Source organism: Dryobates pubescens, chromosome 7, assembly GCF_014839835.1.
Source record: "Dryobates pubescens isolate bDryPub1 chromosome 7, bDryPub1.pri, whole genome shotgun sequence".
Lineage (NCBI taxonomy): Eukaryota > Metazoa > Chordata > Aves > Piciformes > Picidae > Dryobates > Dryobates pubescens.
The window spans coordinates 4,931,890-4,956,385 of NC_071618.1; the positions used below are offsets into that span (position 1 = coordinate 4,931,890).

At 42.9% G+C, this 24,496-nt stretch overlaps 2 protein-coding genes across 3 annotated transcripts in view; one reads left to right on the forward strand and one right to left on the reverse strand.

Annotated features, from left to right (window-relative positions):
• LOC128897331 (pinopsin-like) overlaps window positions 1–19,618 on the forward strand; it is a 104,458-nt gene extending 84,840 nt beyond the window's left edge. The window contains exon 4 of the mRNA XM_054162978.1: window positions 19,391–19,618. Within this exon, the coding sequence (XP_054018953.1) occupies window positions 19,391–19,618 (228 nt within the window). The remainder of the gene's footprint in view (window positions 1–19,390) is intronic.
• Window positions 15,848–24,496, reverse strand: part of ST6GAL2 (ST6 beta-galactoside alpha-2,6-sialyltransferase 2) — a 55,044-nt gene continuing 46,395 nt past the window's right edge. For both annotated transcript variants that reach the window (XM_054162975.1, XM_054162976.1), the window contains exon 6: window positions 15,848–16,659. In XM_054162975.1, coding sequence (XP_054018950.1) covers window positions 16,391–16,659 — 269 coding nt within the window. In that variant the 3' untranslated portion in view covers window positions 15,848–16,390. The remainder of the gene's footprint in view (window positions 16,660–24,496) is intronic.

Consider the following 24,496-nt stretch of genomic DNA (forward strand, 5'->3'; position numbering starts at 1 on the left):
AAGGGGCTGAAACCAGTCCCCCCAGGCAGGAGTCTGGGGGTGATAAGCTAGAGCCAGAGGTGAAACCAGCAGCCCAGCTGAAGTGCATGTACACTAATGCAAGCAGTATGGGTAACAAACAAGAGGAGCTGGAAGCCTTGTTACAGCAGGAAAGATATGATGTAGTTGCCATCACAGAGACGTGGTGGGATGACTCATGACTGGAGCGCTGCAATTGATGGGTACAGGCTCTTCAGGAGAGACAGGCAAGGAAGAAGGGGTGGAGGGGAGGTCCTGTACATCAGGGAGGCACTAGATGCCGTTGAGCTGGAGATCAGGGATGATCATGTTCAGTGCCTGTGGGTGAAAATTAGAGGGAAGCCCAGCATGGCAGACATCCTAGTTGGAGTCTGTTATAGACCACCCAACCAGGATGAAGATGCTGATGAAGCATTCTATAGGCAGCTAGAGGCTGTCTCAAGATAGCCAAACCTTGTCCTTATGGGCGACTTCAACCTGCCTGACATCTGCTGGGATCTCAACACAGCACAGAGGAGACAGTCTAGGAGGTTCTTAGACTGCATGGAGGACAGCTTCTTATCCCAGGTGCTGCATGAGCCTACCGGGGCAAGGCTATGCTTGACCTCCTCTTCACCAAGAGGGAAGGGCTGGTGGGTGATGTGGTGGTTGGAGTCTGTTTAGGGGCCAGCGGCCATGAGATAATTGAATTTTCAGTACTAAGTCAAGCTAAGAGGGGCAGCAAGAAGACTTCCACTCTGGACTGCCAGAGGGCAGACTTCAGGTTACTCAAGGAACTAACTCAGAAGGTTCCTTGGGAAACAGCCCTTAAAAACAAAGGGGTCCAGGAGGGCTGGGACTACTTCAAGAAAGAAATCTTGAAGGCGCAGGATCAGGCTGTGCCAATGTGCTGGAAGATGAGCTGCCAGGGCAGACGGCCAGCCTGGATGGGCAATGAACTTCTAATAGAACTAAGGGGAAAAAAGAAGGTGTATCATCTTTGGAAGAAAGGTGAGGCAACCCATGGAATGTTTAAGGATGTTACTAGGTCATGTAGGAAGAAAATTAGGGAGTCAAAAGCCCATTTAGAGCTTAGACTGGCCTCTGCTGTGAAGGACAACAAAAAATCCTTCCACAAATATATTAATGACAAGAGGTGGGGCAAGGACAACCTCCACTCCTTGGTGGACACGGAGGGGAATGTAGTAACAAAAGATGAGGAAAAGGCAGAGGTACTTAACACTTTCTTTGCCTCAATTTTTAATAACAGGACAGAATGTCTTCCAGGCAGCTGCCCTGCAGAGCTGGCAGATGTAGCCAGGGAGCAGTATAGTTCCCCTGTGATCCAGGAGGAGATAGTTCGCGACCTGCTTAGCCGCTTGGATCCCCACAAGTCCATGGGACCGGATGGGATCCATCCTAGGGTGCTGAGAGAGCTGTCAGATGAGTTGGCCAAGCCTCTCTCCATCATTTTTCAACAGTCCTGGCTCACTGGAGAGGTCCCAGAAGACTGGAAGCTGGCCAATGTGATGCCCATCCACAAGAAGGGCTGATTGGAAGAGCCAGGGAATTACAGGCCTGTCAGCCTGACCTCAGTGCCAGGCAAGATTATGGAACAGGTTATCTTGAGTGCAGTCACACAGCACTTCCAGGATGGCCAAGGGATCAGGCCTAGCCAGCATGGATTTAGGTGACCCGCCTGGTGGATGTGGGGAAGGCTGTGGATGTGGTCTGCCTGGACTTCAGCAAGGCCTTTGACACTGTCCCCCACAGCAAACTCCTGGCCAAGCTGTCAACTTGTGGCTTGGACAGCAGCACTCTGTGCTGGGTTAGGAATTGGCTGGAGGGCTGAGCCCAGAGAGTGATGGTGAATGGTGCCACATCCAGCTGGCAGCCAGTCACTAGTGGTGTGCCCCAGGGATCAGTGCTGGGCCCCATCCTGAGGGGATTGAGTCAGTCATCAGCAAATTTGCAGATGACACCAAGTTGGGATCTTTTAGAGGGTAGGAGAGCTCTGCAGAGGGACCTTGACAGGCTGGACAGATGGGCAGAGTCCAACAGGATGTCATTTAACAAGTCCAAGTGCAGGGTGCTACTCTTTGGTCACAACAACTCCATGCAGTGTTACAGGCTGGGGTCGGAGTGGCTGGAGAGCAGCCAAGCAGAAAGGGACCTGGGAGTACTGGTTGATAGTAGGCTGAACATGAGCCAGCAGTGTGCCCAGGTAGCCAAGAAGGCAAATGGCTTCCTGGCATGCATAAAGAATAGTGTGGCCAGCAGGAGCGGGGAAGTCATTGTGCCCTTGTACTCAGTGCTGGTTAGGCCACACCTTGAGTCTTGTGTCCAGTTCTGGGCCCCTCAGTTTAAGAAGGACATTGAGACTCTTGGAAATGTGCAGAAAAGGGCAACAAGGCTGGGGAGAGGCCTCGAGCACAGCCCTGTGAGGAGAGGCTGAGGGAGCTGGGGTTGTTTAGCCTGGAAAAGAGTAGGCTCAGGGGAGACTTTATTGCTGTCTACAGCTACCTGAAGGGTGGTTTTAGCCAGGAGGGGCTTGGTCTCTTCTGCCAGGCAACCAGCACCAGAACAAGGGGTGGTTTAGGCTCGAGGTGAGGAGAAAGTTCTTCACAGAAAGAGTGATTGGCCATTGGAATGTGCTGCCCAGGGAGGTGGTGGAGTCACCATCCCTGGAGGTGTTCAAGAAGGGACTGGACGTGGCACTTGAAGCCATGGCTTAGTTAGTCATGAGGTGTTGGATGACAGGTTGGACTTGATGATTGCAAAGGTCTTTTCCAATCTTATTGATTCTATGATTCTATGATAACAAGTATTTTTTTCCTTTCAGGGAAATTGCTACTCAAGATCTTACAAATCAAGTATTTATTAATACGTACTTTAGTCATAGTAGAATTGGGATAGGAATTGGGATAGAAATTAAAGGCAAGACAGGGGAAGGAGATATTACTGTAGGGGTCTCCTACAGGCTGCCTGACCAGCAGAACCAAGCAGATGAGGCCCTCCACAGGCAAATAGAAGTGGCTTCCGGGTCACAAGCCCTTATCCTCGTGGGTGATTTCAACCACCCTGACATCTGCTGGAGGGACAACACAGCAAGGCACCAGCAATCCAGGATGTTCACTTGGCTGCAGTGACCATGAAGCAGTTGAATTTAATATCCTCAGGGCAATCAGGAGGATGTATTCTAAGCCTACGAGCCTGGACTTTAGGTGTGCAGACTTTGATCACTTCAGGGATCTGATAGCCAAAGTGTCCTGGGACAAAGCCCTGGAGGGAAGAGGGACCCAAGACAGCTGGTCAGTATTCAAGGACCACCTCCTCTGTGTCCAACAAAGAGAAAAGCAGGTAAGAATGCTAGGAGGCCTGCCTGGATGAGCAAGGAGCTACTGGACACACTATTACTTAAAAAGAAACTCTACAGGCAGTGGAGGGAAGGACAGCTAGAACAGGGGGGATATAAGGAAGCTGCCTGAGCAGCAAGAGACCTGGTTAGGAAAGCCAAAGCAGAGTTTGAATTGAATCTAGCCAGGGAGGTTAAAGGGAACACTAAGAATTTGTACAGGTATATTAATGGCAAAAAGAAGCCTAGGGAAGGTGTGGGCCCCCTCAGAAAGGAAACAGGTGAAATGGTCACAAGTGATGAGGAAAAGGCTGAGGTTCTCAATGACTTCTTTACCTCAGTCCTCACTGCAAGGGCCTCTAGCCACACTCCTGGAGTCATGGAAGAGAATGGCAGGGACCAGGAGGAAGAACTGCCCATTGCAAGTGAAGATCAGGTTCATGATCACCTGAAGAACCTGAAAGTGTTCAGGTCCATGGGACCCGAGGGGATACACCCATGGGTACTGAGAGAACTGGCAGAGGAGGTTGCTAAACCCCTCTCTATTATATTCCAAAAGTCCTGGCAGTCTAGGGCAGTCCCCACAGACTGCAAAAGGAGAAACATTACTCCCATCTTCAAAAAGGGTAAGAAGGAAGAACCAGGGAACTACAGGCCAGTCTCACCTCTGTGCCCAGAAAGATCATGGAGCAGATCCTCTTGGAGGCACTACTGACTCAGAAGAATAGTGAAGAGGTGACTTGGTACAGTCAGCATGGCTTCACCAAGGGCAAATCCTGCCTGACCAACCTGGTGGCCTTCTATGAATGGGTGACAACATTAATAGATGAGGGGCAAGCAACTGATGTCGTTTACCTGGACCTGAGCAAAGCCTTCGACACTGTCCCGTACCACATCCTGGTCTCCAAACTGGTGACACATGGGTTTGATGGATGGACCACTAGATGGATAAAGAACTGGCTTGATGGCTGCACCCAAAGAGTGGCTGTCAATGGGTCCATGTCCCAGTGGAGGCCAGGGACAAGCAGAGTCCCTCAGGGATCAGTCCTGGGACCAGCCTTGTTCAACATCTTTGTGGGTGACACGGACAGTGGCATTGAGTGCACCCTCAGCAAGTTTGCTGATGACACCAAGCTGTATGGTGCAGCAGACACGCTGGAGGGAAGGGATGCCATCCAGAGGGACCTTGACAGGCTGGAGAGGTGGGCACAAGCCAACCTCATGAGGTTCAACAAGACCAAGTGCAGGGTCCTGCATCTGGATTGAGGCAATCCCAGGCACAAATACAGGCTGGGCAGTGACTGGCTGGAAAGCAGCCCTGAGGAGAGAGACTTGGGGGTGCTGGTGGACAAGAAACTCAACATGACCTCTCAATGTGCACCTGCAGCCCAGAAAGCCAATCAGATCCTGGGCTGCATCAAGAGATGTGTGGCCAGCAGGTTCCCCTCTACTCAGCTCTGGTGAGACCCCACCTGGAGTCCTGTGTCCAGTTCTGGAGCCCCTATTACAAGAGGGATATGGACATGCTGGAATGTGTCCAGAGAAGGGCCATGAGGATGAGCAGAGGGCTGGAGCACCTATCCTATGAGGACAGACTGAAGGAGTTGGGGCTGTTCAGTCTGGAGAAGAGAAGGCTCCCAGGTGACCTAACTGTGGCCTTCCAGTATCTGAAGGGGGCCTACAAGAAGGCTGGGGAGGGACTTTTTAGGGTGTCAGGTAGTGATAGGACTAGGGGGAATGGAATGAAGCTGGAGGTGGGGAGATTCAGGCTGGAGGTGAGGAGGAAGTTCTTTACCATGAGAGTGGTGAAGCCCTGGAATGGGTTGTCCAGGGAGGTGGTTGAGGCCCTATCCCTAGAGGTGTTTAAGACCAGGCTGGATGAGGCTCTGGCCAACCTGATCTAGTGTGAGGTGTCCCTGCCAAGGGCAGGGGGGTTGGAACTAGATGATCCTTGTGGTCCCTTCCAACCCTGACTGATTCTATGATTCTATATATCAGCATAAACCTATCACAGTCAGCTAGAGTCTTTCTTTTAATCCTGGTGGGCTGACCTAGAGTCCATGGGTGAAGAACTGAAAACATATGGGAGAACTGTGTGGGCAGAAGAGCATAATGATTTTGACTAAATAAACACATACATTTTTCAGGTGTCAAAATACTTCTTGTTATGCTTTGAACTTCCAGCAAAATGGGAATTATTTAGAAATGATCTAGAATTAATCAAGTCATATTAGAGTAGTAACAGACCCTTCATTTCTCCTCACAAAATAAAATGTTACTGTAGGGACTGGTAAATCTGCTGCTACCTCTGTCAGTCAGGATCCATCAGTTACTGCAAAGACCTGAAAAATTCTGCCTTAATGAAATGGGAATGGGAAATAGAGGCAGCATCCATTTTGTTGCTATCCACTGAAGTTCTTTCCCTGTTCTTGTTCCTCACATTACTTTAATAAATTATTCTTAATTTTCTTTTATGTAGGAGCTACCCTTTTTATATACTGTATGGAGTTTAGTAGATCTGTTTAAGGCCAGGAAAGAGCATATGTGAGATAAATACGATAACTGGTGGGTTTTTTTTCCTGCAGAGATAAACCCTGTTGAAAGCAACAGTGCTGTCTTAAAACAATGTGCACTGAAGACATAGCAGCAGCATTGCTAACATTGTGCTTTCATGCACACAAGCAACACCTCTAAATTTCAGCAGCCACGCTGGTTACACTGAAATATGGGTAAAGTTTCTCTGTGTTTCCTCTAACATAGTAACTATCCCCTAGTTCATGATCCTTGTAGCTTTGATCTCACTGTTCACTTTGTATGATCTCTCATGCTCTCACATCTTTCTTGAGGACTTATCTAAAGAGATGATCAAGGATTATCTGAATAGTGTGCTGTTTACGTTAAAAGAGGACGATATTTCTCAGTTATTAGTATATACTCTTTTGTTTCTGCCTTCCCTGTTCTTCTACCAAGGAAAACTTCATTAGTATTATTTTGGTAACAGCATATTGACTTGTTTCATTTTTTCTCATCTACTGTTTTTTCTCAACTACTGTTCATGGAATGCTCCACCAGATAGCTGACTCCTCACCTCCAGAGAGGAATATTGTTAGCAAAGAAAAATAATGTTGCTTTAGCAAACCCTCTCTTCTGAAAAAAAAAAAACAGACTCAGAACCTGGCCTAGAGCAGAATTCTCTCCACCTTTCCCTCCTGGTCATTTGTCCTCCTTGTGCTCAGGACATAGCACCTTTTATGAGGCTCCTGGCTTACACACCTCTTGGGTAGCAAGGCTGGGCCAAGGGGTAGCTCTCAGGCGCTTTCGGCTTGCATAACACATCTCATGTTTTTCGCTGTAATTTGCCAAAATTTCTTCCTACTGCCCTGCCTTAATCTGAGGTGTAGATACTTTAGATAAGGAATGCCACCTAATCTACATAACATCAGACAACTCACAAGTCATGAACTCTAGCTTCTTGAGGCATGTTCATTTTACATTTCAATGGACAGCTCTGAGAATGACTAAACTATGCTTACCTGACCAACAACAACAACAAAAAGAAAGAGAGAGAGGAAAGTCTTCTAGTTTTATAGAAAATGATCCAGAACCTCACAAGTCTCTTCCATTCTGCTCCTTCCTTCACCACCACTTCCCCTTCCTCCCTCTTCTCTTTCCTTCATGTGCTGCATAGGAGACACACAAGTTGCACAATGTAGTAACCATGCAGGATGTAGCTAGTACACCACATGCAGCAGCGCTCCAGGACTGAGGGTGGAAAAAAACCCCATGGTTTAGAAGGTGGGGCAGCAAAATTATTTCAGTCAGGAAGCTCAACTGCAGACAGAAGACTGGGAGTGAGGCAGTTAACAGCATCTGACACAGCCTGGAGTCAGCACTGGTAGCATTTCCCCCCTCTGGCTGCTTCCATAAACCCCAGGGAGCTATGATATCTATTGTCTGCCCTCCTGAACCTCTTGGGGCTTCTGAAGTCTGCGAACAAGCATATAAGGAGTTGTTACTACAGTAATTGTCCCTTATCTGTCAGCATTCTCTAACCAAGAGGGTATTTGATTCATATTTGTCTATGCACAGAAACAGGTCACCAGAGGAAATGGTTTTTCTTATTCCAGTTATCACACAGGTGACTATAAGCACATGGAAGAGGTTGCTCAGAGTGTAACAACATAACCCTATCAGTCTTTTCTTGGATGAATTTGTGAGATTCCTGTGTTTACAAAGAAGCCTGGCCTCAGCAAAAGTCAGTTACCATTCTTAACTCTACCTATATCTCAGCACATTAAACCTGACAGCAGCAAGATGAGTACCAACAGATAAGCTGTGTTTCTCTCCAAATATGCAAAAAATAAGAAAAGGAAACTATTGAGTTCCTATATGGAAAAAGAACACTTCTGCCTCTCCATTTGGTATGATACACCTTTCTACATCTTTCCAGCTGTTTCTTTCTCCCTGTTGTGATTCATCATTCCTTGTCCCTCCTCTTCCCTTCTCCTGGACCTCTATTCTTAATTTTTAGGAGTCCAGCAATCACGCTAGCAATGATTTCCCCCGTGATTTGTCACATCTTATTTGTACTGTCAGTTTTCTTGTGGCTACTTTGCCTGCAGTGAAAAAAATCCCACTATATTACTATGTCACAACCAGTTCCCTGTCACTTTAAGATAGTAATTTTACATTTAGTCAAACTTAATAAGCATTTACTTGAACATTAGCATATATTTAGAAACATGAAATAACAGGTCATGAACTTCTAACGTACCTTGGGTATCAAGGCATGAAGCTCCAAGGTCAGGCTGTATTTCCAGAAAAGTGCAGTAATTTCTTTGAAGTGCTCTATCTGGAATAACTTATCACTGCAATAAAGTAGAATATAAATATAAAAAAATAAGGAAAGACCCATGTACAGAGGTTTTGGCATCTGGGAGATAAATCCATGCTATTCTGATGAAGCAATCAAATTATCCATTTGCCACCCTGGAAAGATCAAGATGCCAGGAGAACTAGAACAGAAGTCCAACCAAACAACAAGTGTTAGTGAACTGTTCATACTTATTGGTGAAGTAGTCCCACAGTAAGCCATGATTAATCATTGCTGCAGGGCAATTTCCTGCATAAGATGGTGGATGTGATTATAGCAAAATACGGGATTCTCCCTTGCATCTAGAAACGTAACAGTTTGGGTTGGAAGGATCTTTAAAGATCCTCTAGTCCAGGGCTCCCTGCAGTGAGCAGAGACATCCTCAACTAGACCATGCTGTTCAGGGACCCATCCAACTTGACCTTGAATGTTTCCAGGGATGGGGAATCTATCTCTCTGGGCAACTGTGCCAGTGTTTCACCACCCTCACTGAGAAAAAAGTCTTCCTTTTATCTAGTCTAATTATGCCCACTTTTACAGAGTCACAGATTGCACTGGGCTGGAAGAGACCCTCAAAGGTCACCATGCCCAACCCCCCTGCAGTGAGCAGGGACACCTCCAACTAGATCAGACTTGTAATTTTACATTATTATCCCATGTCCTGTGGCAACAAGCCCTGATAAAAAGACTGTCTCCATCTTTCTCACAGACTTAACTGAAAGGCCATAATGTTTCCCTGGAGCCTTCTCTCCTTCAGGCTGAACAACCCAAATTCTCTCAACCTTTCTTTATATATCTACCCCTCCTCTGATCACAAATGTGGCCTCCTCTAGACCTGCTCCCACAGGTCTGTGTCTTTCCTGTGGTGAGAACTCCAAAGCTGGATCCAATACTCCAGGTGAGGTCTCATCAAAGTGGAGCAGAGGTGCAGAATCACTTCAAAAGGTTCATGCAGCAGTCAAGACAGAAAGCTGAAGCAATGACTATGAGAGATGTTCTTCAGATAGATCACAACAGGTAAGCTAATAACGCAAATAAACAGACAAAAATGCCCGTTTGAAGTTTGACCTATCAGAGAGCTATGTCCCTCAGAGCTGCACAAGTGAAATACAGCTGACTTCTGTAAATATGAAGGTAAAAGATACATCCTTCAAAGGCATCTTGTTCAGAAAAGGGCAGTTTTTGGAAATAAATCTGAAAATGAGATGCCTCCACAGTTCCCTGAGATGCTATTAGAAATGTAATGTCACACCTCCTATAGCTGTCATCGACAAAGAATAGGGAGTACAGCAAGGTGTTCTCTGTACTCCACACAATACAGTTCACGGGTTGCAACCTTCTACTGAAATACCATTTTGTATGCAGTGAGACAAGAATGCCCTCTGATGTCATAGAGACTAATGAAGTTGACTGAGCATTTTATCAGACAGAATGCAGTGATCATGTTTTGTTGGTTTTTTGTTTGGTTGGTTTCTTTTAAAATTAAAACCCACCACAGTAAAAGCAAAAGTTGATGGATTTGAAAGGCATCAGTTTATGGCTTCAAACATGCATCCCAGCATTCAGTTTATCCCCTAGTGTAGATCACTGCCCTGTTTTCTGAGAGGTGTTTACTTGCATATTGTGACATGTAGGGATGACCTTATTACTCTCTACAACTACCTGAAGGGAGGTTGTAGACAGACGGATGTTGGTCTCTTCTCCCAGGCAGCCAGTACCAGAACAAGAGGACACAGTCTCAGGCTGCGCCAGGGGAAGTTTAGGTTGGATGTTAGAAAAAGTTCTATACAGAGAGAGTGATTGCCCATTGGAATGGGCTGCCTGGGGAGGTGGTGGAGTCGCCGTCATTGGAGGTTTTCAGGAGGAGACTTGATGGGGTGCTTGGTGCCGTGGGTTAGTTGTTTGGGTGGTGTTGGATTGGTTGATGGGTTGGACGTGATGATCTTGAAGGTCTCTTCCAACCTGGTTTATTCTGTGTATTCTATGTATGTATATTCTATGTAATTAGGCCCTCAGTGATGCCTGCCAGGAGGTTGTGTGATACACAGGGTGAGCTGCATGATTATTGGCTGCCGGCTTACACAACAGTGATCCATCTTTTGTAATTCCACTAATGTGTAACTAACTTTAGTGTTGGCATGGACTCATGGTGACTCTCTTGGATGAAAACAGTGACTGTCACCTCCACTGGCCCAACTCCAGCCACAGTGTAGTTCAAATACTACCAAAAGAGCAGAAGGCCTCACATTTAATTGATGTAAGCAGACTTGTAGCAATTAAATTACATGCTATTTCACCACAGACTGAATGGCAAGTTGTTTTCCCTTTGGTGGGCTGTTTCTCATTTTAATTACTAATTGATAAAAAAGGTATTTTCTTATTCTTTAAAAGAAGATGCTGGGCTCCTTAACTGGGTGGCACAGACATTTAGCTGAAGTTCACTAATGTTTGAGGGTTGTCACTAGTGGCACAGAGTCAACTTGAAGGCATGTGGCCAGTGGTGTTCCCCAGGGATCAGTACTGGGTCCAGTTTTGTTCAGTATCTTTATCAATGACCTGGATGAGGAGATTGAGAGTACCCTCAGCAAGGTCGCTGATGATACAAAACTGGAGGTAGGGGGGGACTGGCTGACACCCCGTCAGGCTGTGCTGCATCAAGAAGGGTGTGTCCAGCAGGTCTAGGGAAGTTCGTCTATCCCTCTGCCCTGGTGAGACCACAACTGGCATACTGTGTCCAGTTTTGGGCTCCCCAGTTCGAGAGAGACAGAGAACTGCTGGAGACAGTCCAACAGAGGGCCATGAGGATGATTAGGGGACTTGAGCACCTCCCCTATGAAGAGAGACTGAGAGACCTGGGGCTGTTTAGTCTTGAGAAGACTGAGAAGGGATCTCATCAATGTATATAAATATCTGAGGGGTGGGTGTCAAGTGGAGGGGACCAAGCTCTTTTTCAGTGGTACACACTAATAAGAAGCAACAGGTTCAGGCTTGAACATAGAAGAGGGGTTTCACCTCAACATGAGGAGGAACTTCTTTACAGTGAGGGTGATGGAGCACTGGAACAGGCTGCCCAGAGAGGTTGTGGAGTTTCCTTCTCTGCAACCCCACCTGGATGCATTTCGGTCTGGAATACCCTAAGTGATCCTGCTTTGGCAGGTGGGTTTGACTTGATGATCTCCTGAGGTCCCTTCCAACCTCTAATTTACTGTGATATTGTAAGTGTAGCATCAAGTCATCAAAGCATGAGCCCTCCTTAGAGGGATTGACTATCCCAAGAAATTTACTGCCAAACACAGCAGTATGGTATGCTGGGCAATCTCAGGCAATCCTAGAGCACTTGCTTGGGTAGGCACATTCACTTTAGACTAAAACTGGCTTTACAATATTCACCTCTTTTCCATAGTTTACTGTGAAAGCTACTTGTCAGCTTGTCTGTCCATTTCCATTTAAGATTTCATTGCAATTGTGGGCAGAACTGACAGCTACCTTCTCTGTTTTATTCCATCTGCAGTTCAGTGTCATTCACTTAAGGCAATAGGAAGAGACCAGTACTACTGAACAAACAAAACCAAATGTTTTATTTACAGGAAAAAATCTGTACACTCTGCATACGTAAAAATATACAAAATCATAATAGAAAATATAAAAAAGTGTTAAAATGTATACAAACACTGCTTAAAAATGTGACTCCTGTAAAATCTTGAGCTTTGTTGTTAGAGTACACATTCATTTAAAAAAATCATCATACAAAATAATTCTCAAAGCTATTAAAAAAGTACACAGTCTATATTTGAATAGTTCAATGACTGACATATTGTAAGAGTGATGAGATGATATGAATAAATGTCAAGACTATCACACACAGCTCAAGAACAAAACTCTGAGTCTGATCACGAAGCTGGAGAGAAGAAATTTGCAGTGTCGAAATTCATTCAGTGATACAGGTGTGCCCAGACATGGGCTGCTTTAAATATTGAACAGTTAAATCAGGCATCCTCCTTGTGTGTGTGTGTGTGTGAGAGAGAGGATAGCTCCTGGGAAAGATTCAGATGCTTTCTATTGACAGTCTTCCGAACTATCTGCTTCAGAAAACAATTTCATATATTCAGTATGCATCAGCTTTGGAGAGCATGAAAGGAAATATCATAGCCATTTATTTCCATAGTTAATGCATTTAATATTCCTTCCATGGAACATCTGTGTCACTGTCCATCCTTAAAAACTGCTGAAGAAAAAGGAACTTAAAGTGAAAAAAACCACACTATGTGTTTTTGGAACTAATGTTCAATTCAACCCACCTCTAAAATGACTGTGTTCAGTCTGTGCAACCATCAAGTGTAGACACCTGTCCTCACTTAAGAAAAAACTGTCTCAGTTTTCCTGACTTTGGCAAAAGATCTACAGCAAATAGTTCAGTGATTTTGGATGCTTTCAACAAAGAAAGTGGCCCGACCAAAGACATGCAATGATTTAGCTTAATTTGTACAGAGAGAGTGTAGATTAGAGAGTGTAAATTACCCTTCTCTCTTTCTCTCTCCCCAAAGGTACATATTTTTATGATAGTTACACTGACTATACTGGAGTATCAACAGCACAAAACTGCACAACAAGGTAAAAAAAGATGTAGTAGTTCCATCCAAGGAATGACTGACTGAGCTTATGAGTTTATGCTCAGATAACCTTTAGAAATATAAAGGAACGAAACAATCAGTATATTTGTGGGTTTTTTCTAGCAAAAAGATTTTGGCTGAAAACAAGGCAAGAACTTGTATTTTTTTTTCCTTGAATAAACAGAAGAATACTTTCTGAATGCATAAAATGATAGAGCACCGCAAGTCAGAAAAGCTACAGAATTCACAGTGGAAAAAAGAACATAATGAAATTCAGCATAAACTCAGCACATTTCCTAAAGCTGCTGCGGTGTTTCTGGTTCGTTTCAGCTAAGTGCAACTGTTTTCCACAGCACCAGGGCACAGAAATTAGGCTCAATAACTTTTAAAGGCAACTTACTCCTATTTGTCAGCAAAACTCCATAGATTTTTAGACCTGTATTATTGCAACGAGTGTGAAGGGAGCTCAGGGGCTGACCAGCAGAGGCATTTGCTTGGCTGATGATACACCTCAAGAACTGGGTTTGGGCAAATCTCCGGTCTCTCTTAAGATTCCGTGGTGTCAGCATGTAACAGCCACACTGGAGAGTTATGAAGACACAGCTGTATTTTTTTGCCCTCAAAAAATTCACAGTCTGGATTTGAAAATCCATTTCCTTTCATACTGTCTGCATTTAATAATGTATCTAAACCCAGCACTTATTATTAAAAGATACATGGCTCAGAGTCACTGCACACTCATCATTTGAAAGATACCGAACACGATCTCCCTCCTGCAGTGGATGGGGAAATGCTGAAATGTCAAGATAGTTGCTGGGTTCCTATAAAAACCAGCAATGCCAATGCCATGGAATGTAAGTAGTGGTGAGGGGAGCACCTCTGCCGGTCATTTATGATCCGCCTGCTGCCCCTTTCTCTCTTGCTGCAAGCAGAAGTGAGCCCTCAGTTAGTAGATCAGGTACACTTGCACTTGGGCCAAAAACCAAAGAAGGACAAGGTAAGGTACAGGAGTAAAATCTGTTTCAGGAGCCAAAAGGTGTTTGAGCAGGCAGACCAGTGAAACATCACAGTGGAAACCAGTATTAGGAAGCCATGCCAGGGATGCTTATCTTTTCAAGATGGGCATCACGAGTTGGTCTTCTTCCTCTGCGAGCAAGCAAGCATTTGCAGCCCAGCTCTGCAGCATCTTCTGAGGTGATGGTGCTACAGCACCCACATTTGCACTTGTGGAAGGAGCACTGCTGTATAAATCAGGATACAGCAAAGAAAACACTTCTACTGGGAAGGTTTGAAAGTGCACAGTCCAGAAAACTAAAAATGTACAGTTCATTTTATAACATCTCAGACTTGGTTCTGCATTATGATTTAAATGATGCATGAAGTAGGTACTGTGTAATTTGTCTTACACTGTACAACTCCTGTTGATTATTCTGACAGATTACTGGGGGAGTTACACAGTATAACCCTGCAGTGGGCAGTTGAGCAATGCAGTTAGTATTTTTCTTCTTTGTGCAAATCAAAGTAAAAGGTTAGTGGTTGCAGACCAGTCAGAGTAATATGCTGCTTCTTCAGAATTCGAGGATTTCCATCTTAAGGAAAAGCAGCATACTCACTAGTTCTAGAAAGCTAATCAGCTGCCTTCCTTTACAAGATGGGGTAGCTAACCCAGCATACAGGAAAGAATGCCATGTTTGACTGTATTGCTCAAACCTTGTATATTTTGCAAATAGGGCACCAACCATATGGAAAAACAGATTAGTCTTATGCAGGTTATCTATTCTCCACAAAAATGAGTAACAGTGTTACTAACTAAGAGTAAAAGTTGCTGCCTGCCATACATAACACTAAAAAGAAATCAGTATGCTATAAATCCAGTCTAAGGCTAGTGTGAACCAAAATGATTTATGGGGGTAATTATCCACACATGACAGAAGTACAGTTTTTAGATCATCTGGACACACTTTATGTCAACAAAAGGAATATTAAGAGAATCATAAAGGGCAAATTAAGAGGCTACATGGGGAAAAAAGGCTAAGTCCTGTGTCAGACACACATTCTTTACTTTTGAGGAAGAAAAATCATCAGACCTCCAAAGAGTAGAGTGAGAGAAAAAGGATTCTGTGATTATATTTACACTATTGAAGAGGAAATAGTCATTAATATTATATGCACTCTTCAATTGCCTTTCTGTTTTTTAAGACAAAGCAAAAAATACTTTCCACTACAATCACTCAGCTATTCTTTCCAGTGCCCCTCTGAGCTGCCAGCTTTTTCACTAAATGTATATGAGTAGAATACAGCTGTGCTTTTGTGTACATACATTCCTGCTGACCTTAACCTAAGAGAAAGGGTGCAGTTGTGTGAAAAAAAGTACATCAAAATATTAACCTCCTGCCAGTTGTAAAATCTGAAATTCAAGCCTTGACAAGAAAAAGTAATGCTTTAAATATATTAGCAACTAGGCAGATTTTTTGAAGTGCCTTAGAATATATTCTCCTTGTGTGTTAAGAAGGAAAATAACAAATTATCTCCATACACAATCCACAGTCATGTTTTTTTGAGGCAGAAAACTCCCTATGCTTTCTCAACAGCAGTAACTTGTGAACAAGTGAGTCTGATTTGGAACCCAATTATATACCTAACAAATTATGTCTGTAATCCTGAATGCTATCTTTGCTGCAGAAAGCTAAGCTCCCTCTGCACTTGCCTTCAGTACTGTACAGCCCCCTTCAGTACTGTACAGCCCCCTTCAACTTCCCCTGGATCTTCCAGACCAGAGAAAGGCATCACTTCCATCTCACTCACACCTTCCTGATAGGCCTCCCAGGGAGAGATTTCTCCTGAATGGGTTACAGATATGTTTGTTGCCATTTCCCTTTTCCCTCTGCCTTACACAGTTGAGAGCAAGCATGGGGGTTTGGCATCAAAAATACATCCAGTAGTTTAACTAGTTTAGCTGTGCATGCAGCCACCTCCATCTGCACTGACTTCATACCCACCATAAGGCCCTGTACAGCTGGAGGTCTGTAACTGAACCGGTGTCTGAGGAATTAAAGTTTGTTCTTGTCAATGACTGCACAGCTTGGAGTAGTGATGAGATCATTCTTGGAAAGTGTGAAATTCCTTCCCATGGAGCCATGAGAAACTGCATTGTTCAACTGGCCGTTCTGTACATGGACAATAGAGGCTGTTTCACAATGCCAGGTTTGACAGTTAAGTTCATGTAAAAAACAAAAGTTACCGTCTAGCATATGTGGCATAAGAGACCACCAATAAATTCTGACAGTCACACCCACAACAATACAATATATTTCTGCCTAAGTATGTCCTTTGCACTTTTCATGAGCTAAGCCTGTTTGGTTTTTTTCCTTAACTGTTTGCAAAGCAATAATAAATACTCAGGCTCAGAAAAGAAGTATTTCTCATGCCTGCTACTTAATTACAATTTATAGACTCAAGACTAGATTGGTCTAAGATACATTTTTCAAGTATTCTCTTCCTGTTTATAGTATGACAGTAGTACCTTATTGCACATTGTTTCTGAAGGATTCTCTTCTATAAGTGTGGGAAATTATATCGGTCAGGGCACTTGACAGCTTTGAACCCTGGCAAAATGACTTTCCCTTTACGATACAGATCATCCTGTAAGCCTTTGTTCATCCTCTGCACCAACAGCTTCTCATAGAGCAGTGGGTGGTAGGCTCCTAAGGTACATGCCGCATCGTAGTAGAGTTCATGGTAGTGACAGAGGTCAGTCTGTCGGACTGAAGGGATGTATTCGTACACGTGCACTTCATTACACATGGACATCATGATGAGGATACCTGGAGCAGAAAATGAAAACAAAAGTGAACCCCAGATTTCACCTTTCTCTTAGAAATTTCCCTGGCTTTACCCAATCCATTTTTCTTTTGTGCTTCCCTTTTCTGTTGCACACCCTAAGTATTACTTCTGCAAAACAACCATGTGAAGCAATAGTTCCTTTTGTTAGAGCACTTTCCATTTGTCCCTGATACATAAAGATTGTAATCCTTGTAGAGTTCACAGTATAGGACAACAAGGAAAGAGTAAAAAGCCTATAAAAGGCTTGTACACCATTAGCTTTAGCCAGATTTGGTGACGATGGAGGTTATTGCAATCAATACGGCTGACCAATATGATCGGGTATTGATCCTTTATTGTTCCAGTATTGCAGGCCTATGGCTCAGGCCTATGGTGAAAGCATGGCACAGTAAAGCATGGAAGGAGAGGAGACAGGACAGGCAGGAAAAGAAGTGCGTAGCAAGGAAACTGCTACAATTTATATAACCTTGGTGTGCCTTGTTGGCATGGACTCATCGGTTCCCTATGAGTGACCACACATCACACTATTATAGATTATTGGTCCAACTACGGATGACACACGAGATTTGTTGATGCAGGTGCATATCCTGTTGTCCCAAGATAACTTACTATGTTTCTAGCTACCAGCGTCTTGTTTTAGTTACAGTGCTGCAGGCACAGCACTGTTTTGGCATACTGGTAGCTGGCTCTGCACTTCTGCTGAGCATGGCCTGCCACCATGTCAGGCTCTAGGCCTGCACTGCCAGATTGCTCACACTGCTCGTCGCTGGCATTGCCACAATTAGCCTCCTTGAGTGAGAAGACTGCGCCATCCCACCTTCCCCCCTCTACCCTGTCCTGTCCACAGCACATCCCACACAAGAATGTGGCACTTACTGCAGCTGCATGCTGATTTATTTTTTTTTGAGTCAGCTGATCACTTTTATAGGTTTTCTTGTATATTATCGATACTTGAACTTGTTTAGAAAGACAGATCAGTTGTGTTGTGCTTTTATGCTATTTACAGGCATACTAATCTTCAAGGCTATGAAGAATCTGAGTGATTTGCCCTTCCTTTTTTTTTTTCAACACCATGGCAAGGGGAAACAAGAATGGAAAGATGGGCCAGTCACACCCATATTCCTTCCCTCGACAACACAAGTTTTGGTATTTCATTCAGATCATTGGCAATATTAAGGTATCAATGTATTCCTTGTAACATGTCCACCCTGTTACAATGTTGGTCTTTTTTAGTTTGGAATTGAGACAATTCCATTTTTCCCACCTTCTTGCTTCTCTCTAGGCAGGAAGATACGATCTAGAATGCAGCCTAGACACATACAGAGGGGCAGGTAAGGAAATATCAGCTATGTAGCGGTGGCACAAAAGCCCACAGCTTCTGACAGTTTTGTGAAAAGTCTCATGGACAGGGGCCAAGGAAAGCGAATTCCTGCTTAGAGTAGTCCTGTCACAAGGCAAAGCCTTGGACCACCTTCTGCTCAGCAATGAAATCCACAAAATGTAAACCCACTTTTCCCTGCCATGTATCAATGGCAGAGTATCATTGGCACTGTCAGTAGTGGCTAAGAAAGGCCATATGGGAAAAATTTCCCATTTAAAGCCAGGTGAAAGCAAACTTTGACCACAGATGCAGTCCTGAGATGCTGTTACTTTCCTTAACCCTTACTCAGATCAAAACTAGACCAGAACAGATTCAGAAGGGAGGTAAGTGGGCTTAGGCAAACTTTGTTTTCCTCCAGCACAACTGGAAATCCATACTAACAGAAGGTCTTTATAGATTTGAAATTCAAGAAATCTGACTCTTGTGGGTGCGCCTTTTCGAAGGGGCTAATATCAGATATTGATCAGCAGCTCTGTCCAAACCACAACACTTTCACATCAATCACAGCTGCTGGAAGCCCCTTCTGTTTCATGTAACCACATGAAAGGAAGATGAAAAAGCAAGCCTTGGACATTATATTTTTAAAATTATTTTGCTTAAAAAATAAATATGGTGAGAAAAAAGTATTGAAGCACTTGCTGCATTACTGGTATCCTCGTCTGCTGAATGTGACACTCAGCTCTCACAGGAAATGGCTGTATCTTTCTGCTTGCTTTGCACTTATACATGAGAACTGATGTAATTGCTTTTTTTTCCTCTGTACAACAGCTTTGGAATCATAAAGCATCAAAGGTGTTTTGGGTAGCTCCCAAGTGAAACGAATTAACACAAAAAATTATTTTGGTTCATTAATTAAGCAAACCCATTTTCTGAAGTTTTGTTTGTAGCTTGGGAACACCGAGGTTTCAATGGCTTGCTAATGTGAAGAACCTTATGTTCTCCCTGCTGTGTATCATTAGTTTATCAATATGATTTTTTTTTTTCCTTCCTGTGTGAAGTAACTGAAAACCAATTACTTCTGTGATTAAGTCTCCTTTTATCATAAATGAAAGCTTCTGAAAATATTTTAGATTCTTCTACAGCTTTACACTCTGCAGAGTCTATGACCTGCAAAAAGGCAGGCATATCAATTTCAAAGCGTAAATCCACAAATATAAGTGAACTTCAGTCTTAAGCAGCAGGAAACACAGATTCGTGATGAAAAAATATTTAATGCCTATTTGAAGAAAAAAATGTGAGCTTCATAAACCATGTTTGCTTTCCTCCAAGCTGTTAGACATGAATTGTAGCCTGCAGCAACTAAGTCTAGAATTGTATGCTTGTTGTTTCAGTTTTACAAATGCTTTCGTCAGCTTTTCCACTGCCAGCCTCCTTTGTCCACTGACGGAGAGCCCACCTGCCCTTCCAAGGTAACCATTATCCAGCTGAATCAGAGAATGGATGGTGGAAATGTGTGCAATAATGAACCACATCTGGAAACAGACAGGAAAAGGACTTCTCTCCTGCAGCCAGAGCCAAGCTTGGAGCCAGTTTCAAAAGCTGTACCATCAATGTCTTAGGAGAAATGGCTCTGATGAAAGTACAAGCCTTAACCAGAGTGTATTTTGTTTCACTGCCACATTAAGCAGTTAACCTTACAATCAATAAAGGAAGTTGACATTTCAGGGACAGGAAAAATTGGCACTCTCTTATAATTAATTTCCTTAGTAACAGTAAAGATGGCCACATCACTGCAGGTATGTTTCAATAATGACAAAATTTTAAGTAGTATCATTGACTTTCCTGTAAATTAACTAATGAAGCAATTTGAAATGGTAGAGTTTTAGTTCTAATGACCCATGGATTAATGTCTTCCAGAATCAATCTGAAAGGCAGGCTGGGCTATCTAGTTTAGCTCTTTGCCCTTCTTGCCTTGTTCCATCCAGTCCATGCCTGGGATGTCAGATTAGGTTGTTCATAAATAATGATAATTTCTGACAATTCACTCAAGTTTTTGCTCATGCTGGACAATAATGTTTTGATGAAGGAATGCACTCCTGTTCAACCTGTGCTAGATTCTATGGTCCTGCTCTGGCAGGGGGGTTGGACTTGGAGGTTCCTTCCAACCCCTAACATCCTGTGATCCTGTGAAGACAGTTCTTCAACGAGCTAGTTTCTGAGTATTAACAACTAATTTCCAGCACATCTTTGTGTTGAAGTCTAGAGTCAACAAACTGTAAGATGAGCTAAGACAGACAGTAGAGATTACCACATTTAGAGTTGTCCCTGGGCTGTAATGCTTATATGTCCTGGTGGAAATGGGAGTACTCCTGAGACTTGCAGACCTGGTGATATTTTAAGTGCCCAAACACTATTCTGAGGAAAAATAGTGGTTGGACTTTTTCTCCTTTAGCTCCTCTAACATCACAGATTTTTCTGTCAAAGAGACCAACAGTGTGGTATGACCAGCACCCCCATTTGCAAACACCTATGGGTGAGATCCCAAGGATTATACACTCAATGTACTTGAATCTGAGGAAGTAAGTTCCTCCAGTTCTCTCTTGGAATGATCTGCTCCTGCTGTTTGGTTCAAACCCAAAAGGTATGACAGTACTATACAAAAACAAAAAAGGGGGGGAAAGCAAAAGCAAAAAAGAAAAGAAAACCAGATCTTTTTGGAAAAGAACCTGTTCTCTTAATACAAATACAGGGAATAAATGGGTTTATTAAGACAATGTGAATCTTCTTCCACAGGGCTCAGCACTGGTATAATAGAGCCATTACTATCATTTACGTTTACAAAAAATAATAATTGACCATCTTTCAAAGAATGTCAGTATTTTAGACTGTGAGAACATTTACAACAGTCCACATGCTAGGATACATTCAGTTTTAATTTTAGTTATTTTCTAATGCCATGTCTGGCTTCTTTTTCTTCAGTACCTAAAATGGGGTTGCCAACATAGCACCCTGTGCTGTGGGTTTAACATTCCAGTACACATATTTTAGTACCACTCTTTAACTCAGTTTCCCTCTTTGCTCGGTGTTAACAACATTGTAGTGAATTATTGACATCTATATTCAGCAGGTGAAAGGGTGCTAAGCTGTCTACATTTTCATCTACCTCACAACTCAGTATCCTCATTTTCTCTTCTCTCCTCCGGTTACCTTCAGTGATCTTATGATTTTTTTTTTAATTACCAGTAATGTTTTGGCACTTACATGATCTTCAAAATATTTCTTTTGCACATTGTGTGCAATCTCAAAGCTAAAGAAGAGGTATGCACCTGACTGATTACTGACTTACTTTGCTCCTGTAAGCCTGTTTCACTTGCCAGTTCACTCTGCAATGTCCTACATTATTTCCCATTTGTTATCTGTACACATCTCTTAAGGTATCATTGCTTCCTATGCTTCTCTTCCATGGCTGAATCTCTCTGCATTTTCTCTCACACATATTAACCTGTAGTTTCCAAGTGCCACTCATTTACTTTGTGTCCCTGTATTGCCCACAGGACATGCCTATCTACTCATTTCTTTTGTCCATGTACTTTTCACATCACTGACCGATTGATTCAGCATAATCTCTAAGTTTGTTTCATACCTCAGCACTCCTCCATGACCATTACCATCAGTATGAATGCAGACCACATAGCTTTATAGCCCGTAGGGTATAGAGTTTCCATATGATACATTTCAGTGCTTGTCTTTGTTCACAGTCCTTACATTAGGTTTCTGTTAACACACAATTACTACATATGAAACAGTGCAGCCTTGCTTACAAATGACCTAAGGAGACACTAATGAGCATAATAAGACAGTCTTGTCCCAATACCTTATAGTCTAGACAAAATTCATCTCACTGAGATGTTCATAGCCATTTCTGGCCTAGCTACTCTAAGTTGCACTTCATAGACAATGCAGGAGACAGGCTTTTCTAGCACACAATTCATCTTACTTATTTTAGATGTCTACTTTAGGATGGGATGAATCACTCCTGTAACTGTTGGTGTTCTCCAATGACTAGGCAAAACTGAAAATAAGAGTTTGACTCTTGCTATCAATCACCTTCTTCTCCACTCTCCTAGGTCAGAAACTTTTGGAGCTTTGTGGGGAAAATACCAAAAAAATAATTGGCTTTTGCAAGAGCATGATGAGAAGAAATGAAAACAAGGTGTGACTCATCTGACCAAATGTGCCCACTGGAGCAGTCACCCACACCTGAAACAGGTATCATGGGCTCCTTTGCTGTCAGTAGAAGCAGGCACTTTTAGGAAGAAGCACATGTATACTCATCCCAGAGTAGACATTTAAAAACAGATTACAAAATCAAACCCCAGAAATTCTTGTTTCTTTTCATTGACTACAAAGGAAACATGAGTCATAGCAAAGCGATTTGTACTTCAGGAGTACTACCTGCACTCCCAGTACAGGAGGAAAATTTCATGTGTAGAGGTCTCACTGACATATTTAAGAGGTGCCTAATTTTGGCTCTAAGAAGTCTGAGTCTGACTAACACAAATACAGACCTGCATCAGAAGCTAGTCCTGCTCCCTGACTGACCAACCATGGACCATAAACAGCAGTCAGTTTTATGTTCAAGGATTAAGCTGAGAGAAGATGGCTTTTTTATATTCATAAGGATTAAGGTACGGAAATAGGAGTGAAAGCAGAAAATTAGAGTATTTAGGAAAGGCCAGAGGACATATATCACAGTATCACAGTATAACTAAGGTTGGAAGAGACTCCAAGGATCATTAAGTCCAACCTGTCTCGACAGACCTCATGACCAGACCATGGCACCAAGTGCCACGTCCAACCTCCTCTTGAATACCTCCAGGGATGGTGACTCCACCACCTCCCTGGGCAGCCCATTCCAATGACGAACGACTCGCTCAGTGAAGAACTTTCTCCTCACTTCGAGTCTAAACCTCCACTGGCGCAGCTTGAGACTTATGAAAAAGTAAAACCTGAAAGGGAAAGCCTGTAGGCAAACAAGAAAGGGTGCAGTTCTCCTTAGAGTGAACACTGAGAAGTCCAGGAGGCACAGCTCAAAGTCTGCTTTTCACTGGTGGGCCCTAAAAAAGCTCAGTAAAAACTAGATGAATTGGATTAATGTAGTAATAGCAGCATTACCATACCGTCTACAGTATTTGGTCAAGAACCTATTAAGCTCCGGTACAAACCAGCAGAAATATTGCCAGTGTGAGTGAGATCTGTGGAGGGGTTTGAAGGGAAAAATGTGGGCAGTTCAGAGTCCCCGTGCAGAGAAAACATAGTAGTTGGATCAGGTTTCTTGGGGTCCTATCCAGCCCAGTATTGAATATTTCCAAGGATGGAAATGGAGCTGTCGAATCCTTTCAGAAGTTTACTGAAGCATGCAGAAATAATACTGCAGGCATGACTGTGAAACCAGCAAGCAGCTTGGAATATAACTTCTGGGTCTCCTCCAAGTCTGCTGCTTAAGCTTTAAAACTTTCAGATTTCAAATATCGAATCATACTTTCATAGGAAGGAAAAAGTAAGGATATCTAGCATGATTTAACTTTGGCAAACGTGATTGCTGCAACCACACATTAAACTTTACCACTGAAGATAGTTCTCTACAGGCTATTTGAATCTACCCTAATTCGCTTGGCTGGATTTTCAAAAGTTCCATTTGGATTACAACTGGGAAAATGGAAAAATGCAAAATACTTCTGTCTGTGTGTAGAAAGGTTGTTTTACAGTAGATCATTCAAAGGTGTGCTTTATGAACGTTTTACAGGGGAACGGCGGTGTTCCTGAATATTGCATTAGACACCAAAAAAAAAGACTGCGAGCATAGAATATTCTTTGTAAAATACTTTACATTATTTCAAAGAAATTATGTGGCCATCACAGAAACAGTCAACCTGCAGGTTTGTTATAACAGTACAATAGATACTAAGTAAGTATTTAAAAATATTATATATTAGTACCTCAAAATCCTCAGAAGGATTTGTTGCTATATTTTCCCTATTTGGCAGGTATCTATAGTGTCAGGAAGTGCTGGGTATGGTTTAAACTCAGGCCAATTGACACACATAAAATCCTGAGGTTTTACAATCTGCACCAAAACCATTAAAACTAGAATTAAATGAAGACTAAATTCCTTGCATGGATCATTTATACAAATGAACTTACACTGTGGATTCTAATCAAAAGGAGAGAATGTTTTTCAATTCGTTCTTGACAATTTTACGACTCAAGAGATTTTGAATTTTCAACACACACCTTCTGTACAGTTCAATTAGGCTTTGTGGTTAGCAAATCAATTTAAAAATAATGTTTCCCAGTTTACAAGTAAATAAAATATAGTTTAATAAGCCTGAATACAACAGATGCTGTATGGAAGCATCTAGAATAGTAAGTGCAATTCAAACATTCAGGAAGAACTCAGCATCCTTTTAACAAAGTATAAGGAGATGATGGAAACA